This window comes from Podarcis erhardii (genome assembly GCF_964252035.2).
Source record: "Podarcis erhardii genome assembly, chromosome: 3".
NCBI classification, from domain to species: Eukaryota; Metazoa; Chordata; class Lepidosauria; order Squamata; family Lacertidae; genus Podarcis; species Podarcis erhardii.
The window spans coordinates 73,924,309-73,939,629 of record NC_138507.1 but is presented as its reverse complement, the minus strand read 5'-3'; the positions used below and the strand labels follow the sequence as shown (position 1 = coordinate 73,939,629).

General features: G+C 40.6%; 1 protein-coding gene across 1 annotated transcript in view; it reads right to left on the bottom strand.

Moving 5' to 3' along the window:
* Positions 1-7,664: 7,664 nt before the first annotated feature.
* Positions 7,665-15,321, bottom strand: part of KIF25 (kinesin family member 25) — a 42,403-nt gene continuing 34,746 nt past the window's right edge. The window contains exons 14-15 of the mRNA XM_081855853.1: positions 9,351-9,506; positions 7,665-7,944 (exon numbers count right to left, since the gene is read on the bottom strand). Coding sequence (XP_081711979.1) covers positions 7,787-7,944; positions 9,351-9,506 — 314 coding nt within the window. The 3' untranslated portion in view covers positions 7,665-7,786. The remainder of the gene's footprint in view (positions 7,945-9,350; positions 9,507-15,321) is intronic.

The following is a 15,321-nucleotide window of genomic DNA, read 5'->3' as shown; positions in this document are numbered from 1 at the left end:
GAGGCAGAGGTGCACCTGCAAGCCCCAGCTTTCCACAAGCTGCAGGTTTGTCTCTGTGTTCATTTGAACACATGCAGAGCCTCCTTATTAGCATCCCCAGTCACAAACAGAAGTCTATTCACTTCCAAGCAAATATGATCACACACCCCTCCCAGTTCAAACCTACCATGAGCACACAGTGAAGGTTGGGGACTGAACATGTGGGGCAATGCAGATGGGAGAGCTGGGAGATGGGGCTTGCATGTCAAACTCCTGCCTCCCATCCAGGGATACATCATTCACATATTCAGACGCATGCCTGAACATGCTTCCTCCTTCTCCCCAAACTGCAGTTTCTTCCATGGAAGTTAAGATACATCCCTATCTGCAGTAAGATCCTCTACCACAAATGTGGAAATTTGTTATTAAATTTGTTATTAAACTTTCTTATGTGGTGGCTTTGTTTCATTCTGACTGAGTGGCCAAAAAGGAGAGGCATGACTAGTTGTGTTGGCAGGCTGCAGAAACTTTCATCTTTACTTATGGTCATACTTACTTCTCTATTAGCTAAAATTTGTGACTAGCTATGACAATCAATTAATGGTCCTGCTGGGAGCAGGGTTTTTTGGCCAGTGTGGGTACCAAGCCCTATTTTCCAATCCTAGATAGTCAGGGAAATAAATTCATTCACTGGCATTCGAACATTAAAATTGCAATCCTAACCATACTTATAGGGATGCGGGTGGCGCTGTGGGTTAAACCACAGAGCCTAGGGCTTGTCGATCAGAAGGTTGGCGGTTCGAATCCCTGTGACGGGGTGAGCTCCCGTTGCTCGGTCCCAGCTCCTGCCAACCTAGCAGTTCAAAAGCACATCAAAGTGCAAGTAGATAAATAGGTACCGCTCCGGTGGGAAGGTAAACGGCGTTTCCGTGAGCTGCTCTGGTTTGCCAGAAGTGACTTAGTCATGCTGGCCACATGACCAGCTGTACGCCGGCTCCCTCAGCCAATAAAGCGAGATGAGTGCCGCAACCCCAGAGTTGGTTACGACTGGACCTAATGGTCAGGGGTCCCTTTACCTTTAACCATACTTATCTGAGAGTTAACCCCACTGAATTCAATAGGACTTATTTCTAAATAGACATGGCTAGTTAAGTTCATAGCTAGTAAGTTCATCAAGGCTATTTTTGTTTTCATTGGATATTGTGACTCCAGAAATACAGCTTATTTCATGCTAACTGCAATTTTTTTAATTGCCCCAATCTTGTGCCTTTAACAAAAGCTTGGGGGGAAAGCAGGCAATGCTTTTCCTAGCATCACTTGCAGCAGAGCCAGTAAGAAAAGGGGGAGTGACAACTCTATCCATTTCTGATGCCAGTCTTGCCTATATTTTGCTTGAATATATCCTTTGAGGGTTTGGGAATCACTTTCTGTTTATGTTGATGCTTCTCAATGCGCTTGGCTTTCGTTGAGGCAGCTTCGCTCTGTCCTCTGATTAACAGCAGAATGCACTGTGGCTTCAGCAGCTGGATCCAATCTTGCTTAAACATTTGCACTACAAATAATCCCCAGTACATAAAACAGCTCTTTCTAATTTACTTCAAAGCAACCCACTTCCACAGCTCAAGCTAAATTAGTGCTGAAAAATAAAGTATTGTTACTGGCCCATGAAGAGAGGGCTCTGCATTCATTAAGCACCAACCGGTCGGCTTCCTTGGTCTTGATCTTGACTGAACACCTAGAAGTGCTTATGCAATCCCCTCAACAAGGGTGGTCACAAGCCGGCTAGATAAGCTTCTGTTGGAAGGATCAGACGTGCAGCTTATGCTTCCAAAGACTCTAGCCCTCATGAAAGTAGAGAAAAGCTAAACGAAATGTTTATGGTTGATTTGAAAGGCTCGTATAAAATACACAAAAAGAATCCTCAATGTTTCAAAATCTAGAATTTGTAAATACATCAGTGGGATTTTATTCCAACACTTATTATGTTGATGGAAGACAAATGCAAGTTTAATATACTTCTCTTGAACACAAAGCACTTCTTAAAGCTAGATCACTCCAAAGTCCATTAGCAAAGTATTCTGTTTCTAGCTTTTCCTTTTATTATTTTAGAGAGTGGCAGAGAGCCCCTCTGCTACATACATTCACGTACATTAACCATCCCCCAAAGAGGACTTACTTTTCATGTAGGGTTTCCCCTCCCCCAGAGAATCTTCTCGAGGGCAACCGGCCTTCTGCTCAACATAATGCTTGGAGCGTTGTCAGACAATTGGATTGCAGGCAAAGATGAAAGCCACTAGAGCAGTTTGGTGCACATCCAAAGCAGATTGTGTAGACCAGCTTACTGCATCCAGAAGGGTCATAATGAAGGCCTGGGACATAATTAATATATAATGGTAGGGTGGACTGGAGGGCAACTGTCAACATCACAATTGCAAACACTTATACTCTGGGATCAGGCCACTGTGTTGCGTAGTGAAGAAATCCACCAGAAAGACCTATGATCGTTTAAAAAATATTCTCTGAAAAGGAAACTTCCTTTTAACTACTTGTTCCATTCCATCTTCAAAGCATCTGGCACAAGTTCCAATGTCTCAGGGCTTTTTCTTTTTCTTAGTGCTAGTAACTCTGAACAAAGAGTCAGAATGGGAGGATGGAAAGAGGAGCAACAGAAAACAGGCAAGAGGTGTAAAGCTCTTCAAATCATGAGCCGTTTAGCAGTAGCTGACAAGTAATAATAGGACAGTAAATTCAGAGCTGGGATATTGGAAGGAGATGCTGCCTGAAGGACAGAGGCAGTAAAATAGTGTACAAAACCTGCTACAGCTGCAGTAGTTTCCTGAACACCAAAACTTGTAAGGACCAAGAGACTATTTAATCCAAAAAGGCAACAGTAGGTTCCAAATAGACCCATGGAATCAGACCACTGCTCCATCAAACCTGATGCGATCTATTCTGAGTGACAGCAACTCTTCAAATTTTTGTTGTTGTACAGTGCTCTAGTGATACCTTGGTATGAATGAATGTAGGATTAGAACCCCCTTCCCGTAGAAGACAGATGGACAACACATGTGCACAGAGTTGATAGAAGCACATCCATGTGAATTAATGGTTTGGAGCAGCATCGACAAGCACCTTAAAACTCCAGCCCATTTCGGGTATTGATAAAACCTTTTTCCTTATCAGAATTCCAGGGTGCTATTGGATAAATAGTGAGCCATGGTACCCTTTCCACATATAGCATATGCCAGCATCATTTAGACTCAGACTACACTCCAACACAACCAGAAAATTCTGCCCTGACATTTTTCTTTGACTTTATGCATATGTCCAACATTCAGTCACATCTATGCTAGTTGAGTTCCACCTCATTTTGCTAAAGATTCAGCCATCCGTCCACACTGGGATCTTTTATGGACTTAAGACACTAGTGTAGGCGATTCTGCTCAAGTGTGTACCCCATTTTCAACAGGAGTCTGTGGAAAATAGGGAATCCTATATGTCTGCTTTGCTCCTGCCCAGTCAAAACTGGCCCGCTAGTTAAGTCATGATGTATTAATTGCATCTATAGTCCTCCTTTCCTCCAAGGAGCTCAAGGTGGCATATATAGTTATTGTCTTCCCTATTTTGTCCTCACACCAACCCTGTGAGGTAAATTCAACTGAAAGTGTCATCCTGTGAGCTTCACAGCTGAGTGGAGAGTTGGACACTGGCCTTTCAGGTCCTAGTCCAACACTCTGACCAGGACACCACACTGGCTCCAGAAATCGCTGGAGACATCCCATCACTTCTGGGTCCCCCATGCAACCTTGGCTCAGCAAGCCTAAAATACACTGATCTTTGTACGCTACAATTTAAGTAGAAACTGCCACTTGGTGAAATACTATGTTACTGCCCTTCTGTTTCTGGAGTTCTGCCTTCAGGTCAGTTTATAACCTACACATAAACACACTGCACAATCTATGCCCATGAAATTTATGTTCTATGTGTAATAGTAATAATAATAATAATAATAATAATTATTATTTATTATTTATACCCCACCCATCTGGCTGAGTTTCCCCAGCCACTCTGGGTGGCTCCCAATCGAGTGTTAAAAACAATAAGGCATTAAATATTAAAAACTTCCCTAAACAACTATAGTATGCAAATCTAAAACATCTGCATATTATGGGGTGCATAGTACTAACCATCAGAAGGCTGATCGCCAAAGAATTGATGCTTTTGAATTATGGTGCTGGAGGAGACTCTTGAGAGTCCCATGGACTGCAAGAAGATCAAACGTATCCATTCTTAAGGAAATCAGCCCTGAGTGCTCACTGGAAGGACAGATCCTGAAGCTGAGGCTCCAATACTTTGGCCAGCTCATGAGAAGAGAAGGCTCCCTGGAAAAGACCCTGATGTTGGGAAAGATGGAGGGCACAAGGAGAAGGGGACGACAGAGGACGAGATGGTTGGAGAGAGTTCTCGAAGCTACCAGCATAAGTCTGACCAAACTGTGGGAGGCAGTGGAAGACAGGAATGCCTGGCGTGCTCTGGTCCATGGGGTCACGAAGAGAAGGACACGACTAAATGACTAAACAACAAGTACCAACCAACCCTGGAGTCCTGTCACTTCTGACATTCCATCAGGCACTGCCTGCATCATTTCATTCAGAAGAGCTATTAATAGAGGCTCAAACTTCTCAAGATGCTACATTTCCCCCCAATATCACATTTTGGCCTTTTGCATTCCTTTGCAAATGGCTGAATCAGTGATGGGAAGAGGCAGAAATGGCAGCTTGCATTGTCGCTCTGAAGAAATCTTGCACACAGCAGAGTGCTAGCAGACGGTTGTAGCTATCCCAGTCCCATTGTAAGAAGAAGCAAGTGAAGCAGAACAGATGCTGGAGGTGATAATCTAGTGGAAGAAAGATTAAGCCTTTCATCCCAGGATAAAAATAGGTACACCATCAGCAGGGCTAAAGGAGGAGAGAAAAAACACTCACTCACGCCTAGCTGGGCCATTCACACCAAGACATCAAAGCCACACAAAGACTGCCTGAGACAGCCACGTGGTCTAGAGAGTTGTTGCATCTCTTGGAGCAACCACAAGCAAAGTGGGCATTTCAGCAGCCCAGAGTGTGAATGAGAGTTATAACGCTCCTGAGATTTAAGCAGGCAATGCCCATATTTTGAAACTTTTCTCTTGAAATATCTTACTGGCTAGAAATAGACTGAGGGGAGGAGGAATGCTTTCAACCCAGGGCATAACAAAGAAGTCAAATGGATAAATCCATTTATCACCATTAGACAAAATTAAAAACTCTTAAGTAGTGAAATGTGCTCGTTTGTGATCCAGAGAATCTGCCAAAATGTTGTCTATTCCTCTTCAGTGCTATGTATGCTACGTTCATTGGAATTATGGGGAAATGGCAAGCTTTGCACACTTTCTTGAGACTACAGGTATGCTTACATGTACACTTGTATTTGAGGTAAAGGCAAATGTAGGCAGCCATTCCTTACATTGCGGTGTACATTCATGTCACCACAATTCAAACTCTCCAAAAGGTCAGAGACCATACCACATACAGCTCCCTGCATAATGCAGCAGCTGGTACATGTTGAAGGGTGAAATTCCAATTGGAGCATGCTATAAAATTTCTGGGTAAATATTTATGCTCAAGAAGGTTAAGAGACTTGGAGTGCTATAAGCTCCAGCCTTCTGGGTCGGCAAACTGCAATTTAAGTCTCCTTGCAGCGACCTGCCAATGACCTCTATCCCAAGTCTGGAGGCAGTTGTGATCACTTGAGGCGTTTTTTAAATATTTTTTTAAAAGAATGAATCATGGGCCTCTATAGAGCATTAAAACAGAACATAAAACAAATGAGATGTTATTAAAGTCCCACCACATACCACCAAATCTCTTGATCTTTAAAGTTGCTTAGTACTGTTTCCCTGCCGTCATATTGTCCACATACCTTAAATCACCATGTGCAGAAAAGATGGCAGCAGAAAGTACATAGGCAGGGAGAGCTTATTGCCTGTTTCTGCCAATTCTCCCCTTGCCACAAATGCGCAACCCAACATACAGAAGGATTTGGTGGTTCCCTTGCTGAAAGTTGCTACAGAAATGTTAAAATGGTATTAGGTGATGTTCAAATGTTCTGCTTTGAGCACCGTGTGAACTGAATGGCAGATTTGGATCAAGGAGAATGAAATCACATATAGCTGTGAAACTTGCCTTAGGCCAATCCTCACCCTTCATCTAACCAACCTCATGGAGTTGTCATGACAATTCTGATTATGGAAAGATTAATTTCATACATTCTGGTTACTGATACAGTCTTTGGTTCATCGGCTGTCATGTCACCAAATGCAACCTGTGAATCGGATGGTCATATATGGCCAACATCATTTATTTTTGTCCATGTGACTCCATATGGAGAGAAATGGCATGTGATATGGACTAATCCAGGGGTAGGGAACCACATAACAGCGGTGGGAAGAGCCAGATGCAAAAGTGGACATAACAATGGATGTGACTCTTACCTTTGCACAGTAGGTTACATTACAGCTACACAAAAGCAGCCAGAGGTTTCCATGCAGACTCCCATCTATCTTACAGAAAAGCAAGAGTTCAAGGACATGTTACAGCCAGGCAAACACACACACACACACAAAAAAAAGGTGGTGTGGTTGTTATTGTTTTTGCTGACTACTATGTTATGTATTTTTGTGTTTTTATATTGTAAACTACCCTGTGATTCTTGGAAGAAGAGCACGATAGAAATTTAAGCAAGCAAACAAACAAAAAACATGACCTAGGAAACCTCCCAGAGGTTTGGAGGGGCCTGAGTGTCCTCATCCCTGGACTAGCCCCTTGTGGCAACTCAGAAACAATGTCCTTATTATCCAAGATGTCATAGTATCCTTAAATCAGATTAAGGAAATTAGACATGAGGAAATTACAGCCAATTTATTTTGTGACCAAAATATTTTAAAAAATCACTTGAGACCCTGATATGTTGTAAAGCTCTGAGCAGGAATATTCTCTCGTCTGAAGCTGAATTTCAATTAAGTGTTTTCTCCTTAATAAAAATATCCAAGCAAATGTTTACTCCCCTGTGCTCACTGCCAAGGGAAATTACACAACAGATTTCCTTACTTGCGTTGGCAGTGAGCAGTGAAGTAGCCAAGTTTGCTGATAATATCAAACTGTTTGGGGTGGTTAAAACAAAAAGAGATTGTGAGGAGCTCCAAAAGGATATCTCCAACCTGGGTGAATTGTAATTAGAATGGCAGGTGTGATTCAGCATAAGCAATTGTCAAGTCTTGTACACAGGGACAAAAAAATCCTAACTTCACATATATACATTTGGGGTCCAAACGGGAAGTGACTGACCAGGAAAGAGATCTGGGAGTTGTAGCAGCTAGCCTGATTAAATTCTTTATGGTAGATGCCACCCACTGTGTCTGGCATTCTCCTGTCGCTCTGCTTTGTTAGCTAGCAGCACTAAGTAACAGAGATTTCAGCCGTGGGGGGTTCTGCCCTTGTTTTGCTATTCCAAAATGATTTGCCTTGTAAAACATTCTCATCCCACTGCTCTCCCAAAAAAGGAATGATAGACATGCTCATCTACCCTTAGTGGTAGCTGTTTGTTAACTCATGCAATTATTCTTGGAACAAAGACACACTGCCAAGCAATTTTAGGGCTTGCCAATATGGAGTGCTTATTTTAACTGGCAGTTTTCAGCTTTATGACAACAAGATACATTTCAGTCTGAGGAACTCATTAATAATGCTTCAATCCACAGGAGTTGTGTTTCTTATTTGGACTTGCTCAGCGCTGGTTGGTTTCTTTTCTTTGCGTGCCCTCTCTGAACTTGCCGTGCGCGAGATCCAAACCCCAGGGTTTGCAGTGACTCTGTGATATACTTTTGGCTGGGGGAGACACACAGCACCACCAGCAACTTCGCATCGCCCCCTAAGAAGAACAAACAAGACATACATGTTCACAGATTCCCCCCCCCAATAAATTGCAAAATGCTAACCAGAGTGGATCTTGCCCATTTCACAAAGGCAAAGCATTTATTTAAGATAGGGTTAGAAGGGCTAAATAAACACTATTTTTAAGTAAGCTGCTGTGCAAGGCCATAATCTAACTCTGGCATGATTATCTATATGAATCCCAATGTAAGAAGTGCACCCACCCTTTTCTTTTTACATGGAGGCTCATTTGATAAAATTTGAAGGAGTGCAGGTTTCCCCAAAGACAGACAGCAGAGCCATGTTTCTAGCTGGAAGATGACTGAAATGGCTAGCAGACCAGCCACAATGGCATGCACAGAAAATGACTGCACTCGAGGAAGAAGATTTCAGGGGCAGAACAATATTGGCATATGTAGAAACAAACGCGGTTCTTTCATATTTATATGACTGTATTTGTAGGTGTCTGCATCTGCAGGGGAGTGTTGGCAGAAGAGATAGTAAGGTTTGTGAGAAAATTGTACACCTCCGAATCAGAGTGCAAAGATTAAATTACAGGGGCCTCGTAATGGAAGCCTAGTGGAAATTGCTGGGTTGTGTCTTTTAATAAGGCTGGTCTCACAAATGGTGTGGGGAGGAGAAATAGCAGCTTAAGTATAAAGTTAAATAAAAAACTTTGCTGGATTTAAGAAGCATGCCAAAGGCGACACTCTTTCAAAAGTTTGAGTGAACCCAGGTTTCTCGATAATCACATTTTAAATTTGAGAGGATGCTTTTCATTGTGTTCTCACCTCATGAAATTATAAATTTATTCATAATTTCACATTTTCCGGAAAACATGTATGCCTAATAATGAAAGGTGGTTACAAATGCACATCTCAGTTCACACAAGTACTGTTTTGGGCTTGTTTCAACCTGAGTATAGTTACTTCAGCCCTTTTCTCAGTTTATACTATATAGTTTAATGTTTCTGAATGCCAAAATCAAGTTCTTTGGCCTAATTAAGGGCTTGTGCACAAGATAAAGAAACAGCCAAATAGATAAAATATGCATATGCTAATTTTTGGCATTTATGGAAAGGCTTCCATGTCTTTAGTAGCTACCAAACAGGTAAACCTTCAACAGGGGCAGCTTTTCTCCTCATTGCAATGCAATGGTGGAGAAATCTTTGCCTGGTGAATGCATGCTTTCTGCATAGCTGCCAAAGTCTGAAAAGCCGTGTTTGAGCAGGGGGGGGGGGGAGCTCACCCCAAAGCCAGAAGACTTCTGACTCAGCATCCTGTTTTATCACCATCTGGGTTTCTTGAATTTAAGATCAAGGTGATAAATATCTCACACAGATGAATTTCAAACTGAATGGAAGAAAGGCTGAACGCAGGAGTTATTAAAGCCAGCTCTCCTCACCTATGGAATCCTGAAGTAAATGGGTAAGTTTGCTGTTTCGATATGGCACATGGGAGCGCTGTTCTGATATGGCTCCAAGCACATCGGCCAAAGCAGACAAGCTGCGGTTAATGAAGGATGTCTCTCTCAGGACTGACCCGGTCACACCAGACATGCCTAGTGCACAGGAAAAGAAAACAGAGCAGTGAGAACAAGCACAACTCCATGCTTCCAGACACCTGGATATACAGTACACTTCTCACACAGAGGTTCTCATTACTTTTTGAAGTGATTCTACCAGGTCAACTTCATTTTATTTTAATGCATTCACAAGGGGTGAAAGTTGGCACTGAGGATATGGGACAAACCCACTTAAAATAAAACAAAACCTGTTTCAGCTGAATTGACCTCTCCCTCCCATAACCTACAGGGATACCTGAGGACCATTTTTCCTGAGGGGAGGAATTACAGATATGGAAAGAAAAGACAGACAAGCTTAGAGAGCCACTCACCATCTAGCTCAGACTTCCTCAAACTTAGCCCTCCAGATGTTTTGAGACTACAATTCCCATCATCCCTGACCACTGGTCCTGCTAACTAGGGATCATGGGAATTGTGGGCCAAAAACATCTGGAGGGACGAGTTTGAGGAAGCCTGATTTAGCTTATAGTGTTTCTGCCGAGGTCTTTCCCTCCACCACTGAAGGAGGAGATCTAGCTTTCAAAAAATACACTACAAATTAATAAACTTTCCCTTTTTTTAAAAAAAAGCTTTTGTAGTCATTGCATTTTTTTTGCTGTTTTATTATGAAGTTTTAATTAATATTTTTAAACGCTTTTTTATAAGTCGCCTTGTGACGTTCACCTGAAAAGCATCATGTATACATCTTAAATAAATAATAAACCAATGTTGACTCTGATAAGACATATATACCAGTCTCACAAGTTGACGATGATGACGGGTTAACCTCCAAGTACTATAAGACTTTGAAAGACTATTTAATCCAACCACTAAAGGAGGTGTGCAACAAGATTATGGAGGGGAAGAAGGCACCGGAGTCGTGGAAAGAAGCTTTCATCACACTCATACCAAAATCCGAAGCTGAAAAGACACAACTTAAAAACTACCGTCCCATATCCCTGTTAAATGTGGATTACAAAATTTTTGCAGATATCTTAGCTAACAGACTGAAAAGAGTGTTAAATGAAGTAATACACAAAGATCAGGCAGGCTTTCTTCCAGGTAGACATTTGTCTGATAACACAAGGAACATTATTGATATATTGGAGTTATTGCAGACGAACACAAATACAAAAGCAGTGTTAATCTTTATTGATGCGGAGAAGGCCTTTGACAATATTTCTTGGAACTTTATGAAAAAAAATCTTAAGGGAATGGGTGTGGGACGAGGGTTTGAAAATGGTATAGAACAAAAAGCAAAATTGATAGTAAATAATGTGGTATCAGAAGAGATTAAAATTGAAAAAGGAACACGACAGGGATGCCCTATCTCTCCATTATTATTTATTTTGGTCCTGGAGGTGCTCTTGAATATGATTAGGAGGGATCAGTTGGTTAAAGGTGTACAGGTCGGAGCCAAACAATATAAACTTAAAGCCTTTGCAGATGACCTGGTTTTGACGCTGCAGGAGCCAGAATCTAGTACGAAAAGAGTTATAGAATTAATTCAGGAGTTTGGTCAGGTGGCAGGATTTAAATTAAATAAGCAGAAAACTAAAGTATTGGAGAAAAATATGACTGTAATGGAAATAGAAAAGCTTCAGAAAGAGACAGATTGAAATGTGGTGAAGAAAGTGAAATACCTAGGGATAAATATGACAGCTAAAAACCTGAATTTATTTAAAGATAATTATGAAAAATGTTGGTCAGAAGTAAAAAAAAGATCTAGAAATATGGTCAAATTTGAAGCTCTCCTTGTTGGGCCGAATTGCGGCTATAAAGATGAATGTATTGCCAAAAATGTTGTTTTTGTTTCAGACCTTGCAGATTGTGGACAGAGTGGATTGTTTCAAGAGGTAGCAGAGAGATATTTCTAAATTTGTCTGGCAGGGCAAAAAGCCCAGAATAAAATTTAAAATACTGACTGATGCTAAAGAAAGAGGGGGGTTTGCCCTGCTGGACATGAAGTTATATTATGAATCAACAGCTTTCTGCTGGATAAAGGACTGGCTACTTCTTGAGAACACTGACATTCTGGATTTGGAAGGGTTCAACAATGCGTTTGGGTGGTATGCATATTTATGGTATGACAAGGTTAGGGCTCATAAAGCATTTAAGAACCATATTGTCAGGAAAACAGTTTTTAATGTCTGGATAAGATATAAAGATTACGGCAGCAAGGATACTCATCGCTAAAAATTGGAAGACTCAAGAACTACCCACACTGGAAGAGTGGCAGATGCAACTGATGGACTATATGGAACTAGCCGAGATGACTGGCAGAATCCGAGACCTGGGAGAGGAGAGAGTCGAAGAAGACTGGAAGAAATTCAAGATTTACTTAAAAAAATACTGTAATTTGGTTGAATGCTAAGAAAGGATGCTAGATCATAAATAATTGTGCACCACTAAATTAGTGAGAATTAAGATGATAAGTAAATTTGAGGAAAAATTATAAACCTTTTGGAGAATTTATAGATTATATTTAAATGAATTTGACATAAGAGTGTAAACAAGATGATAAATTGCTGGCAAGAATTGGCAATGATGCAAATGGGAGCGGGAGGCGCGAGGAAGTCCAAAGATGTTATGAAAAGATGTTATGATATATGTTATACTGTTTTTTATTTTTGCATTTAAGTTTGAAAAATCCAAATAAAATATTAAAAAAAAAAAGATATAAAGATTTACTAGAAAACAAGACCACAAGGTGGTTGTCACCTATGGAAGCTAAGGCTTTGAAAAGACTTAATATGGAGGCCAAATGGCCTAAATATTGGGAGATATTAGAATATGATGGAGATACATGGAGATTGCAGAGTTTTGAGAAACTAAAAGATAAAGTGCGAGATTATCATCAAATTAGAGAGGTTTTTAATATGGACAAGAAAACAGGTTTCCAGGTGGAAAAATCGAAATTGGAAACGGAATTGTTAGAACCTAAGACTAAGGTACTGTCAAGAATGTATAACTTGCTGTTAAAATGGAATACTCAGGATGAAACGGTCAAATCAGCTATGATTAAGTGGGCACAAGATATTGGTTATAACATTATGTTTGCTGACTGGGAACGGTTATGGACCACTGGTATGAAATTTACGGCATGTAATGCCTTGAAAGAAAACATTATGAAAATGATTTACAGGTGGTACATGACCCCAGTCAAGCTTGCAAAGATATATCATCTGCCTGACAATAAGTGTTGGAAATGTAAGGAAACCGAGGGAACATTCTTTCACCTCTGGTGGACGTGCCCAAAGGTAAAGGCTTTCTGGGAAACGATATATAATGAACTGAAAAAGGTATTTAAGTATACCTTCCCTAAGAAACCAGAGGCCTTCCTCTTGGGCATTGTTGGCCAGAAGGTGTTAAAGAAGGATAGAACTTTTTTTATGTATGCAACAACAGCAGCAAGAATACTTATCGCAAAGTATTGGAAGACACAAGATTTACCCACCCTGGAAGAATGGCAGATGCAATTGATAGACTATATGGAATTGGCAGAGATGCCTGGCAGAATCCGAGACACGGGAGAAGAACAAACGGAAGAGGAGTGGAAGGAATTTAAAGTTTATCTGCAAAAACATTGTAAATTATTTGAATGTTAAAGTGATGCAGGATATTGAGACAATGTGGTATTAGTGACAAAGCTGAGAGGAATGTGTAAAGATGTTTTCATGTAACAAGTAAAGAAACAAAGTTAAATTAACCAAAGTGATGGGGGATCAGAAGATAAGTGGATAGCAGTGGGAGTGGTTAATTTAAAAGAATTAAAAAATGTTAAAATTAGTTAAAATACAAGAAGAATTTGCTGAAACTAAATTGGAAATTTGAATACAGAAAAGGGAGATGTGAGGAAGTCAGGAAAGTAAGTTATATGAAAGTAAGAGTTGAACATATATATTATTTTGTTTGGTTGTGTGTTTTTTATGGCTTATTGTTTTTTGTTATGCTGTTTTGTTTTGTTTGTTACTATAAATCTGTTGAAACTTTAATAAAAATCTATTAAAAAAAAATTAAATACAGCGGTACCTCGGGTTACAGACGCTTCAGGTTACAGACTCCACTAACCCTGAAATAGTACCTCGGGTTAAGAACTTTGCTTCAGGATGAGAACAGAAATCGTGCTCTGGCTGCGCGGGAGCAGCAGGAGGCCCCATTAGTTAAAGTGGTGCTTCAGGTTAAGAACAGTTTCAGGTTAAGAATGGACCTCCAGAGGTACTTAACCTGAGGTACCACTGTAGTCTAAATGGAAAAGCTGATGTGATTTTATCCAAGCAAAAAAATGTCTTCCAGAAATTGAGCAGAGTTTAGGCTACAATTCTAAACCCATTTATTTGGGACTGAGTCCCACTTAACACAGATGGATTTAATTTTGAATAAACATGCTTAGGATTGCGGTGTTAACCTATTTATTATGTAAAATATTAGCGGGGACAAATTGGCGATAATCACTGCAGTTCATTAATGATGCCGAGTGGTGCCACCTGGAGACCTGGTCTTTCAAAAGAACAGACCAGCAAATGGTTGCCCTCAAGAAGCAGTGGAAACATCACAGGATTGCTCAACTGTATATTGGCTAAAAGGGGGGGGGGAGAGCGAGAAGAAGAAAGCTTTAACACCCACAACAAATAATATGTGTATCTTTTAATAGTTTTTTTTTTAAAATGTGACCAGTGAAAAGAACTCTTGGCAGCAACGTAAAGACCTCTTTCATAACAGAGGTTCAGTTTTCAAAACATTATTTCTGGAATGTTGCATTTGACTGAGAGGCTTTTCTTGGTAAGGAAGCTTGTCCTTTAGGAAATAAATAATCAGGTTTCTGAAAGGACTGCGTTTGAAGAGGAAGAAAGCATGGGGGGAGGGAGGAGGGAGCCAAAGAAAACAGGAAATTGCTTACAGGATGCATCAACATCCCTCCTGGTATTGTTTTTCATAAGGAGGCTGAAGAAGCCACACTGAATTATGTTGATCTGGACAAATATTTGATGTATTTAAATCATTTGTGAGCTTTAAATTGCAGGCATTCCTAGGTGGTTTAGCACCAGAAAGGTAATACCTATTAAGCAGCAGCCTGAACAAACTTTGTGCTGAACTGTGACTGTGCATCAAGGTAGGAAAGGAACTGGGGAATTCAGGCCCCTCTTAACAGCTATGTCACCGAGTGCCCCCTTTGCTTATGCTCTAAGATCAGTGACTGTCAGGAGCTGGGCCTTAAATTTATGCAAAACAACAGTTCGATGCAATACTGTTCAAAAATTAAAATTAATGGCTACTCTTTTTTAAACAACAACAACTGCTAAGGCCTCTTGGCACTAGAAAGTTTTTGAAAGATGCCTGAAAGTCAAAAGTAAGGATGCCTGAATAATCTCTATTCAAAGAGTATATGGCATGCATTGCGAATGGACAAAGTAAATGCCACTTTGCTCCAAAACTACCTAAGAAAGCTCATTGTATTGCAGGGGTTGGGAACTGAATCTGACTGTGGGCCAGATACTTAGCTGCCCCGTGGATCAAATTTGACAGGTGTGTGGTTGCACCCATCACCTGATGCCATAATGATATCAGGTGACTAACACCTGTCAGTTGAACAATGCTAAGGGCAACTTCTCCTGAATATGTGATTTCACTGCCAATTAGCTTATTGGTGTTGGGGGCAAAGCTTCAAAGATGCCTTGAAGTCCATGGAGAGGGGAGAATCCATCTTAAAAATGGATTATTTCCTCCTCCATTGTTTGAATACAAAACACTTCCTCTAGAGACGGAAACTGCTACAAATTTTCATGCAACATGTCACTGGTATTTGGTAAAT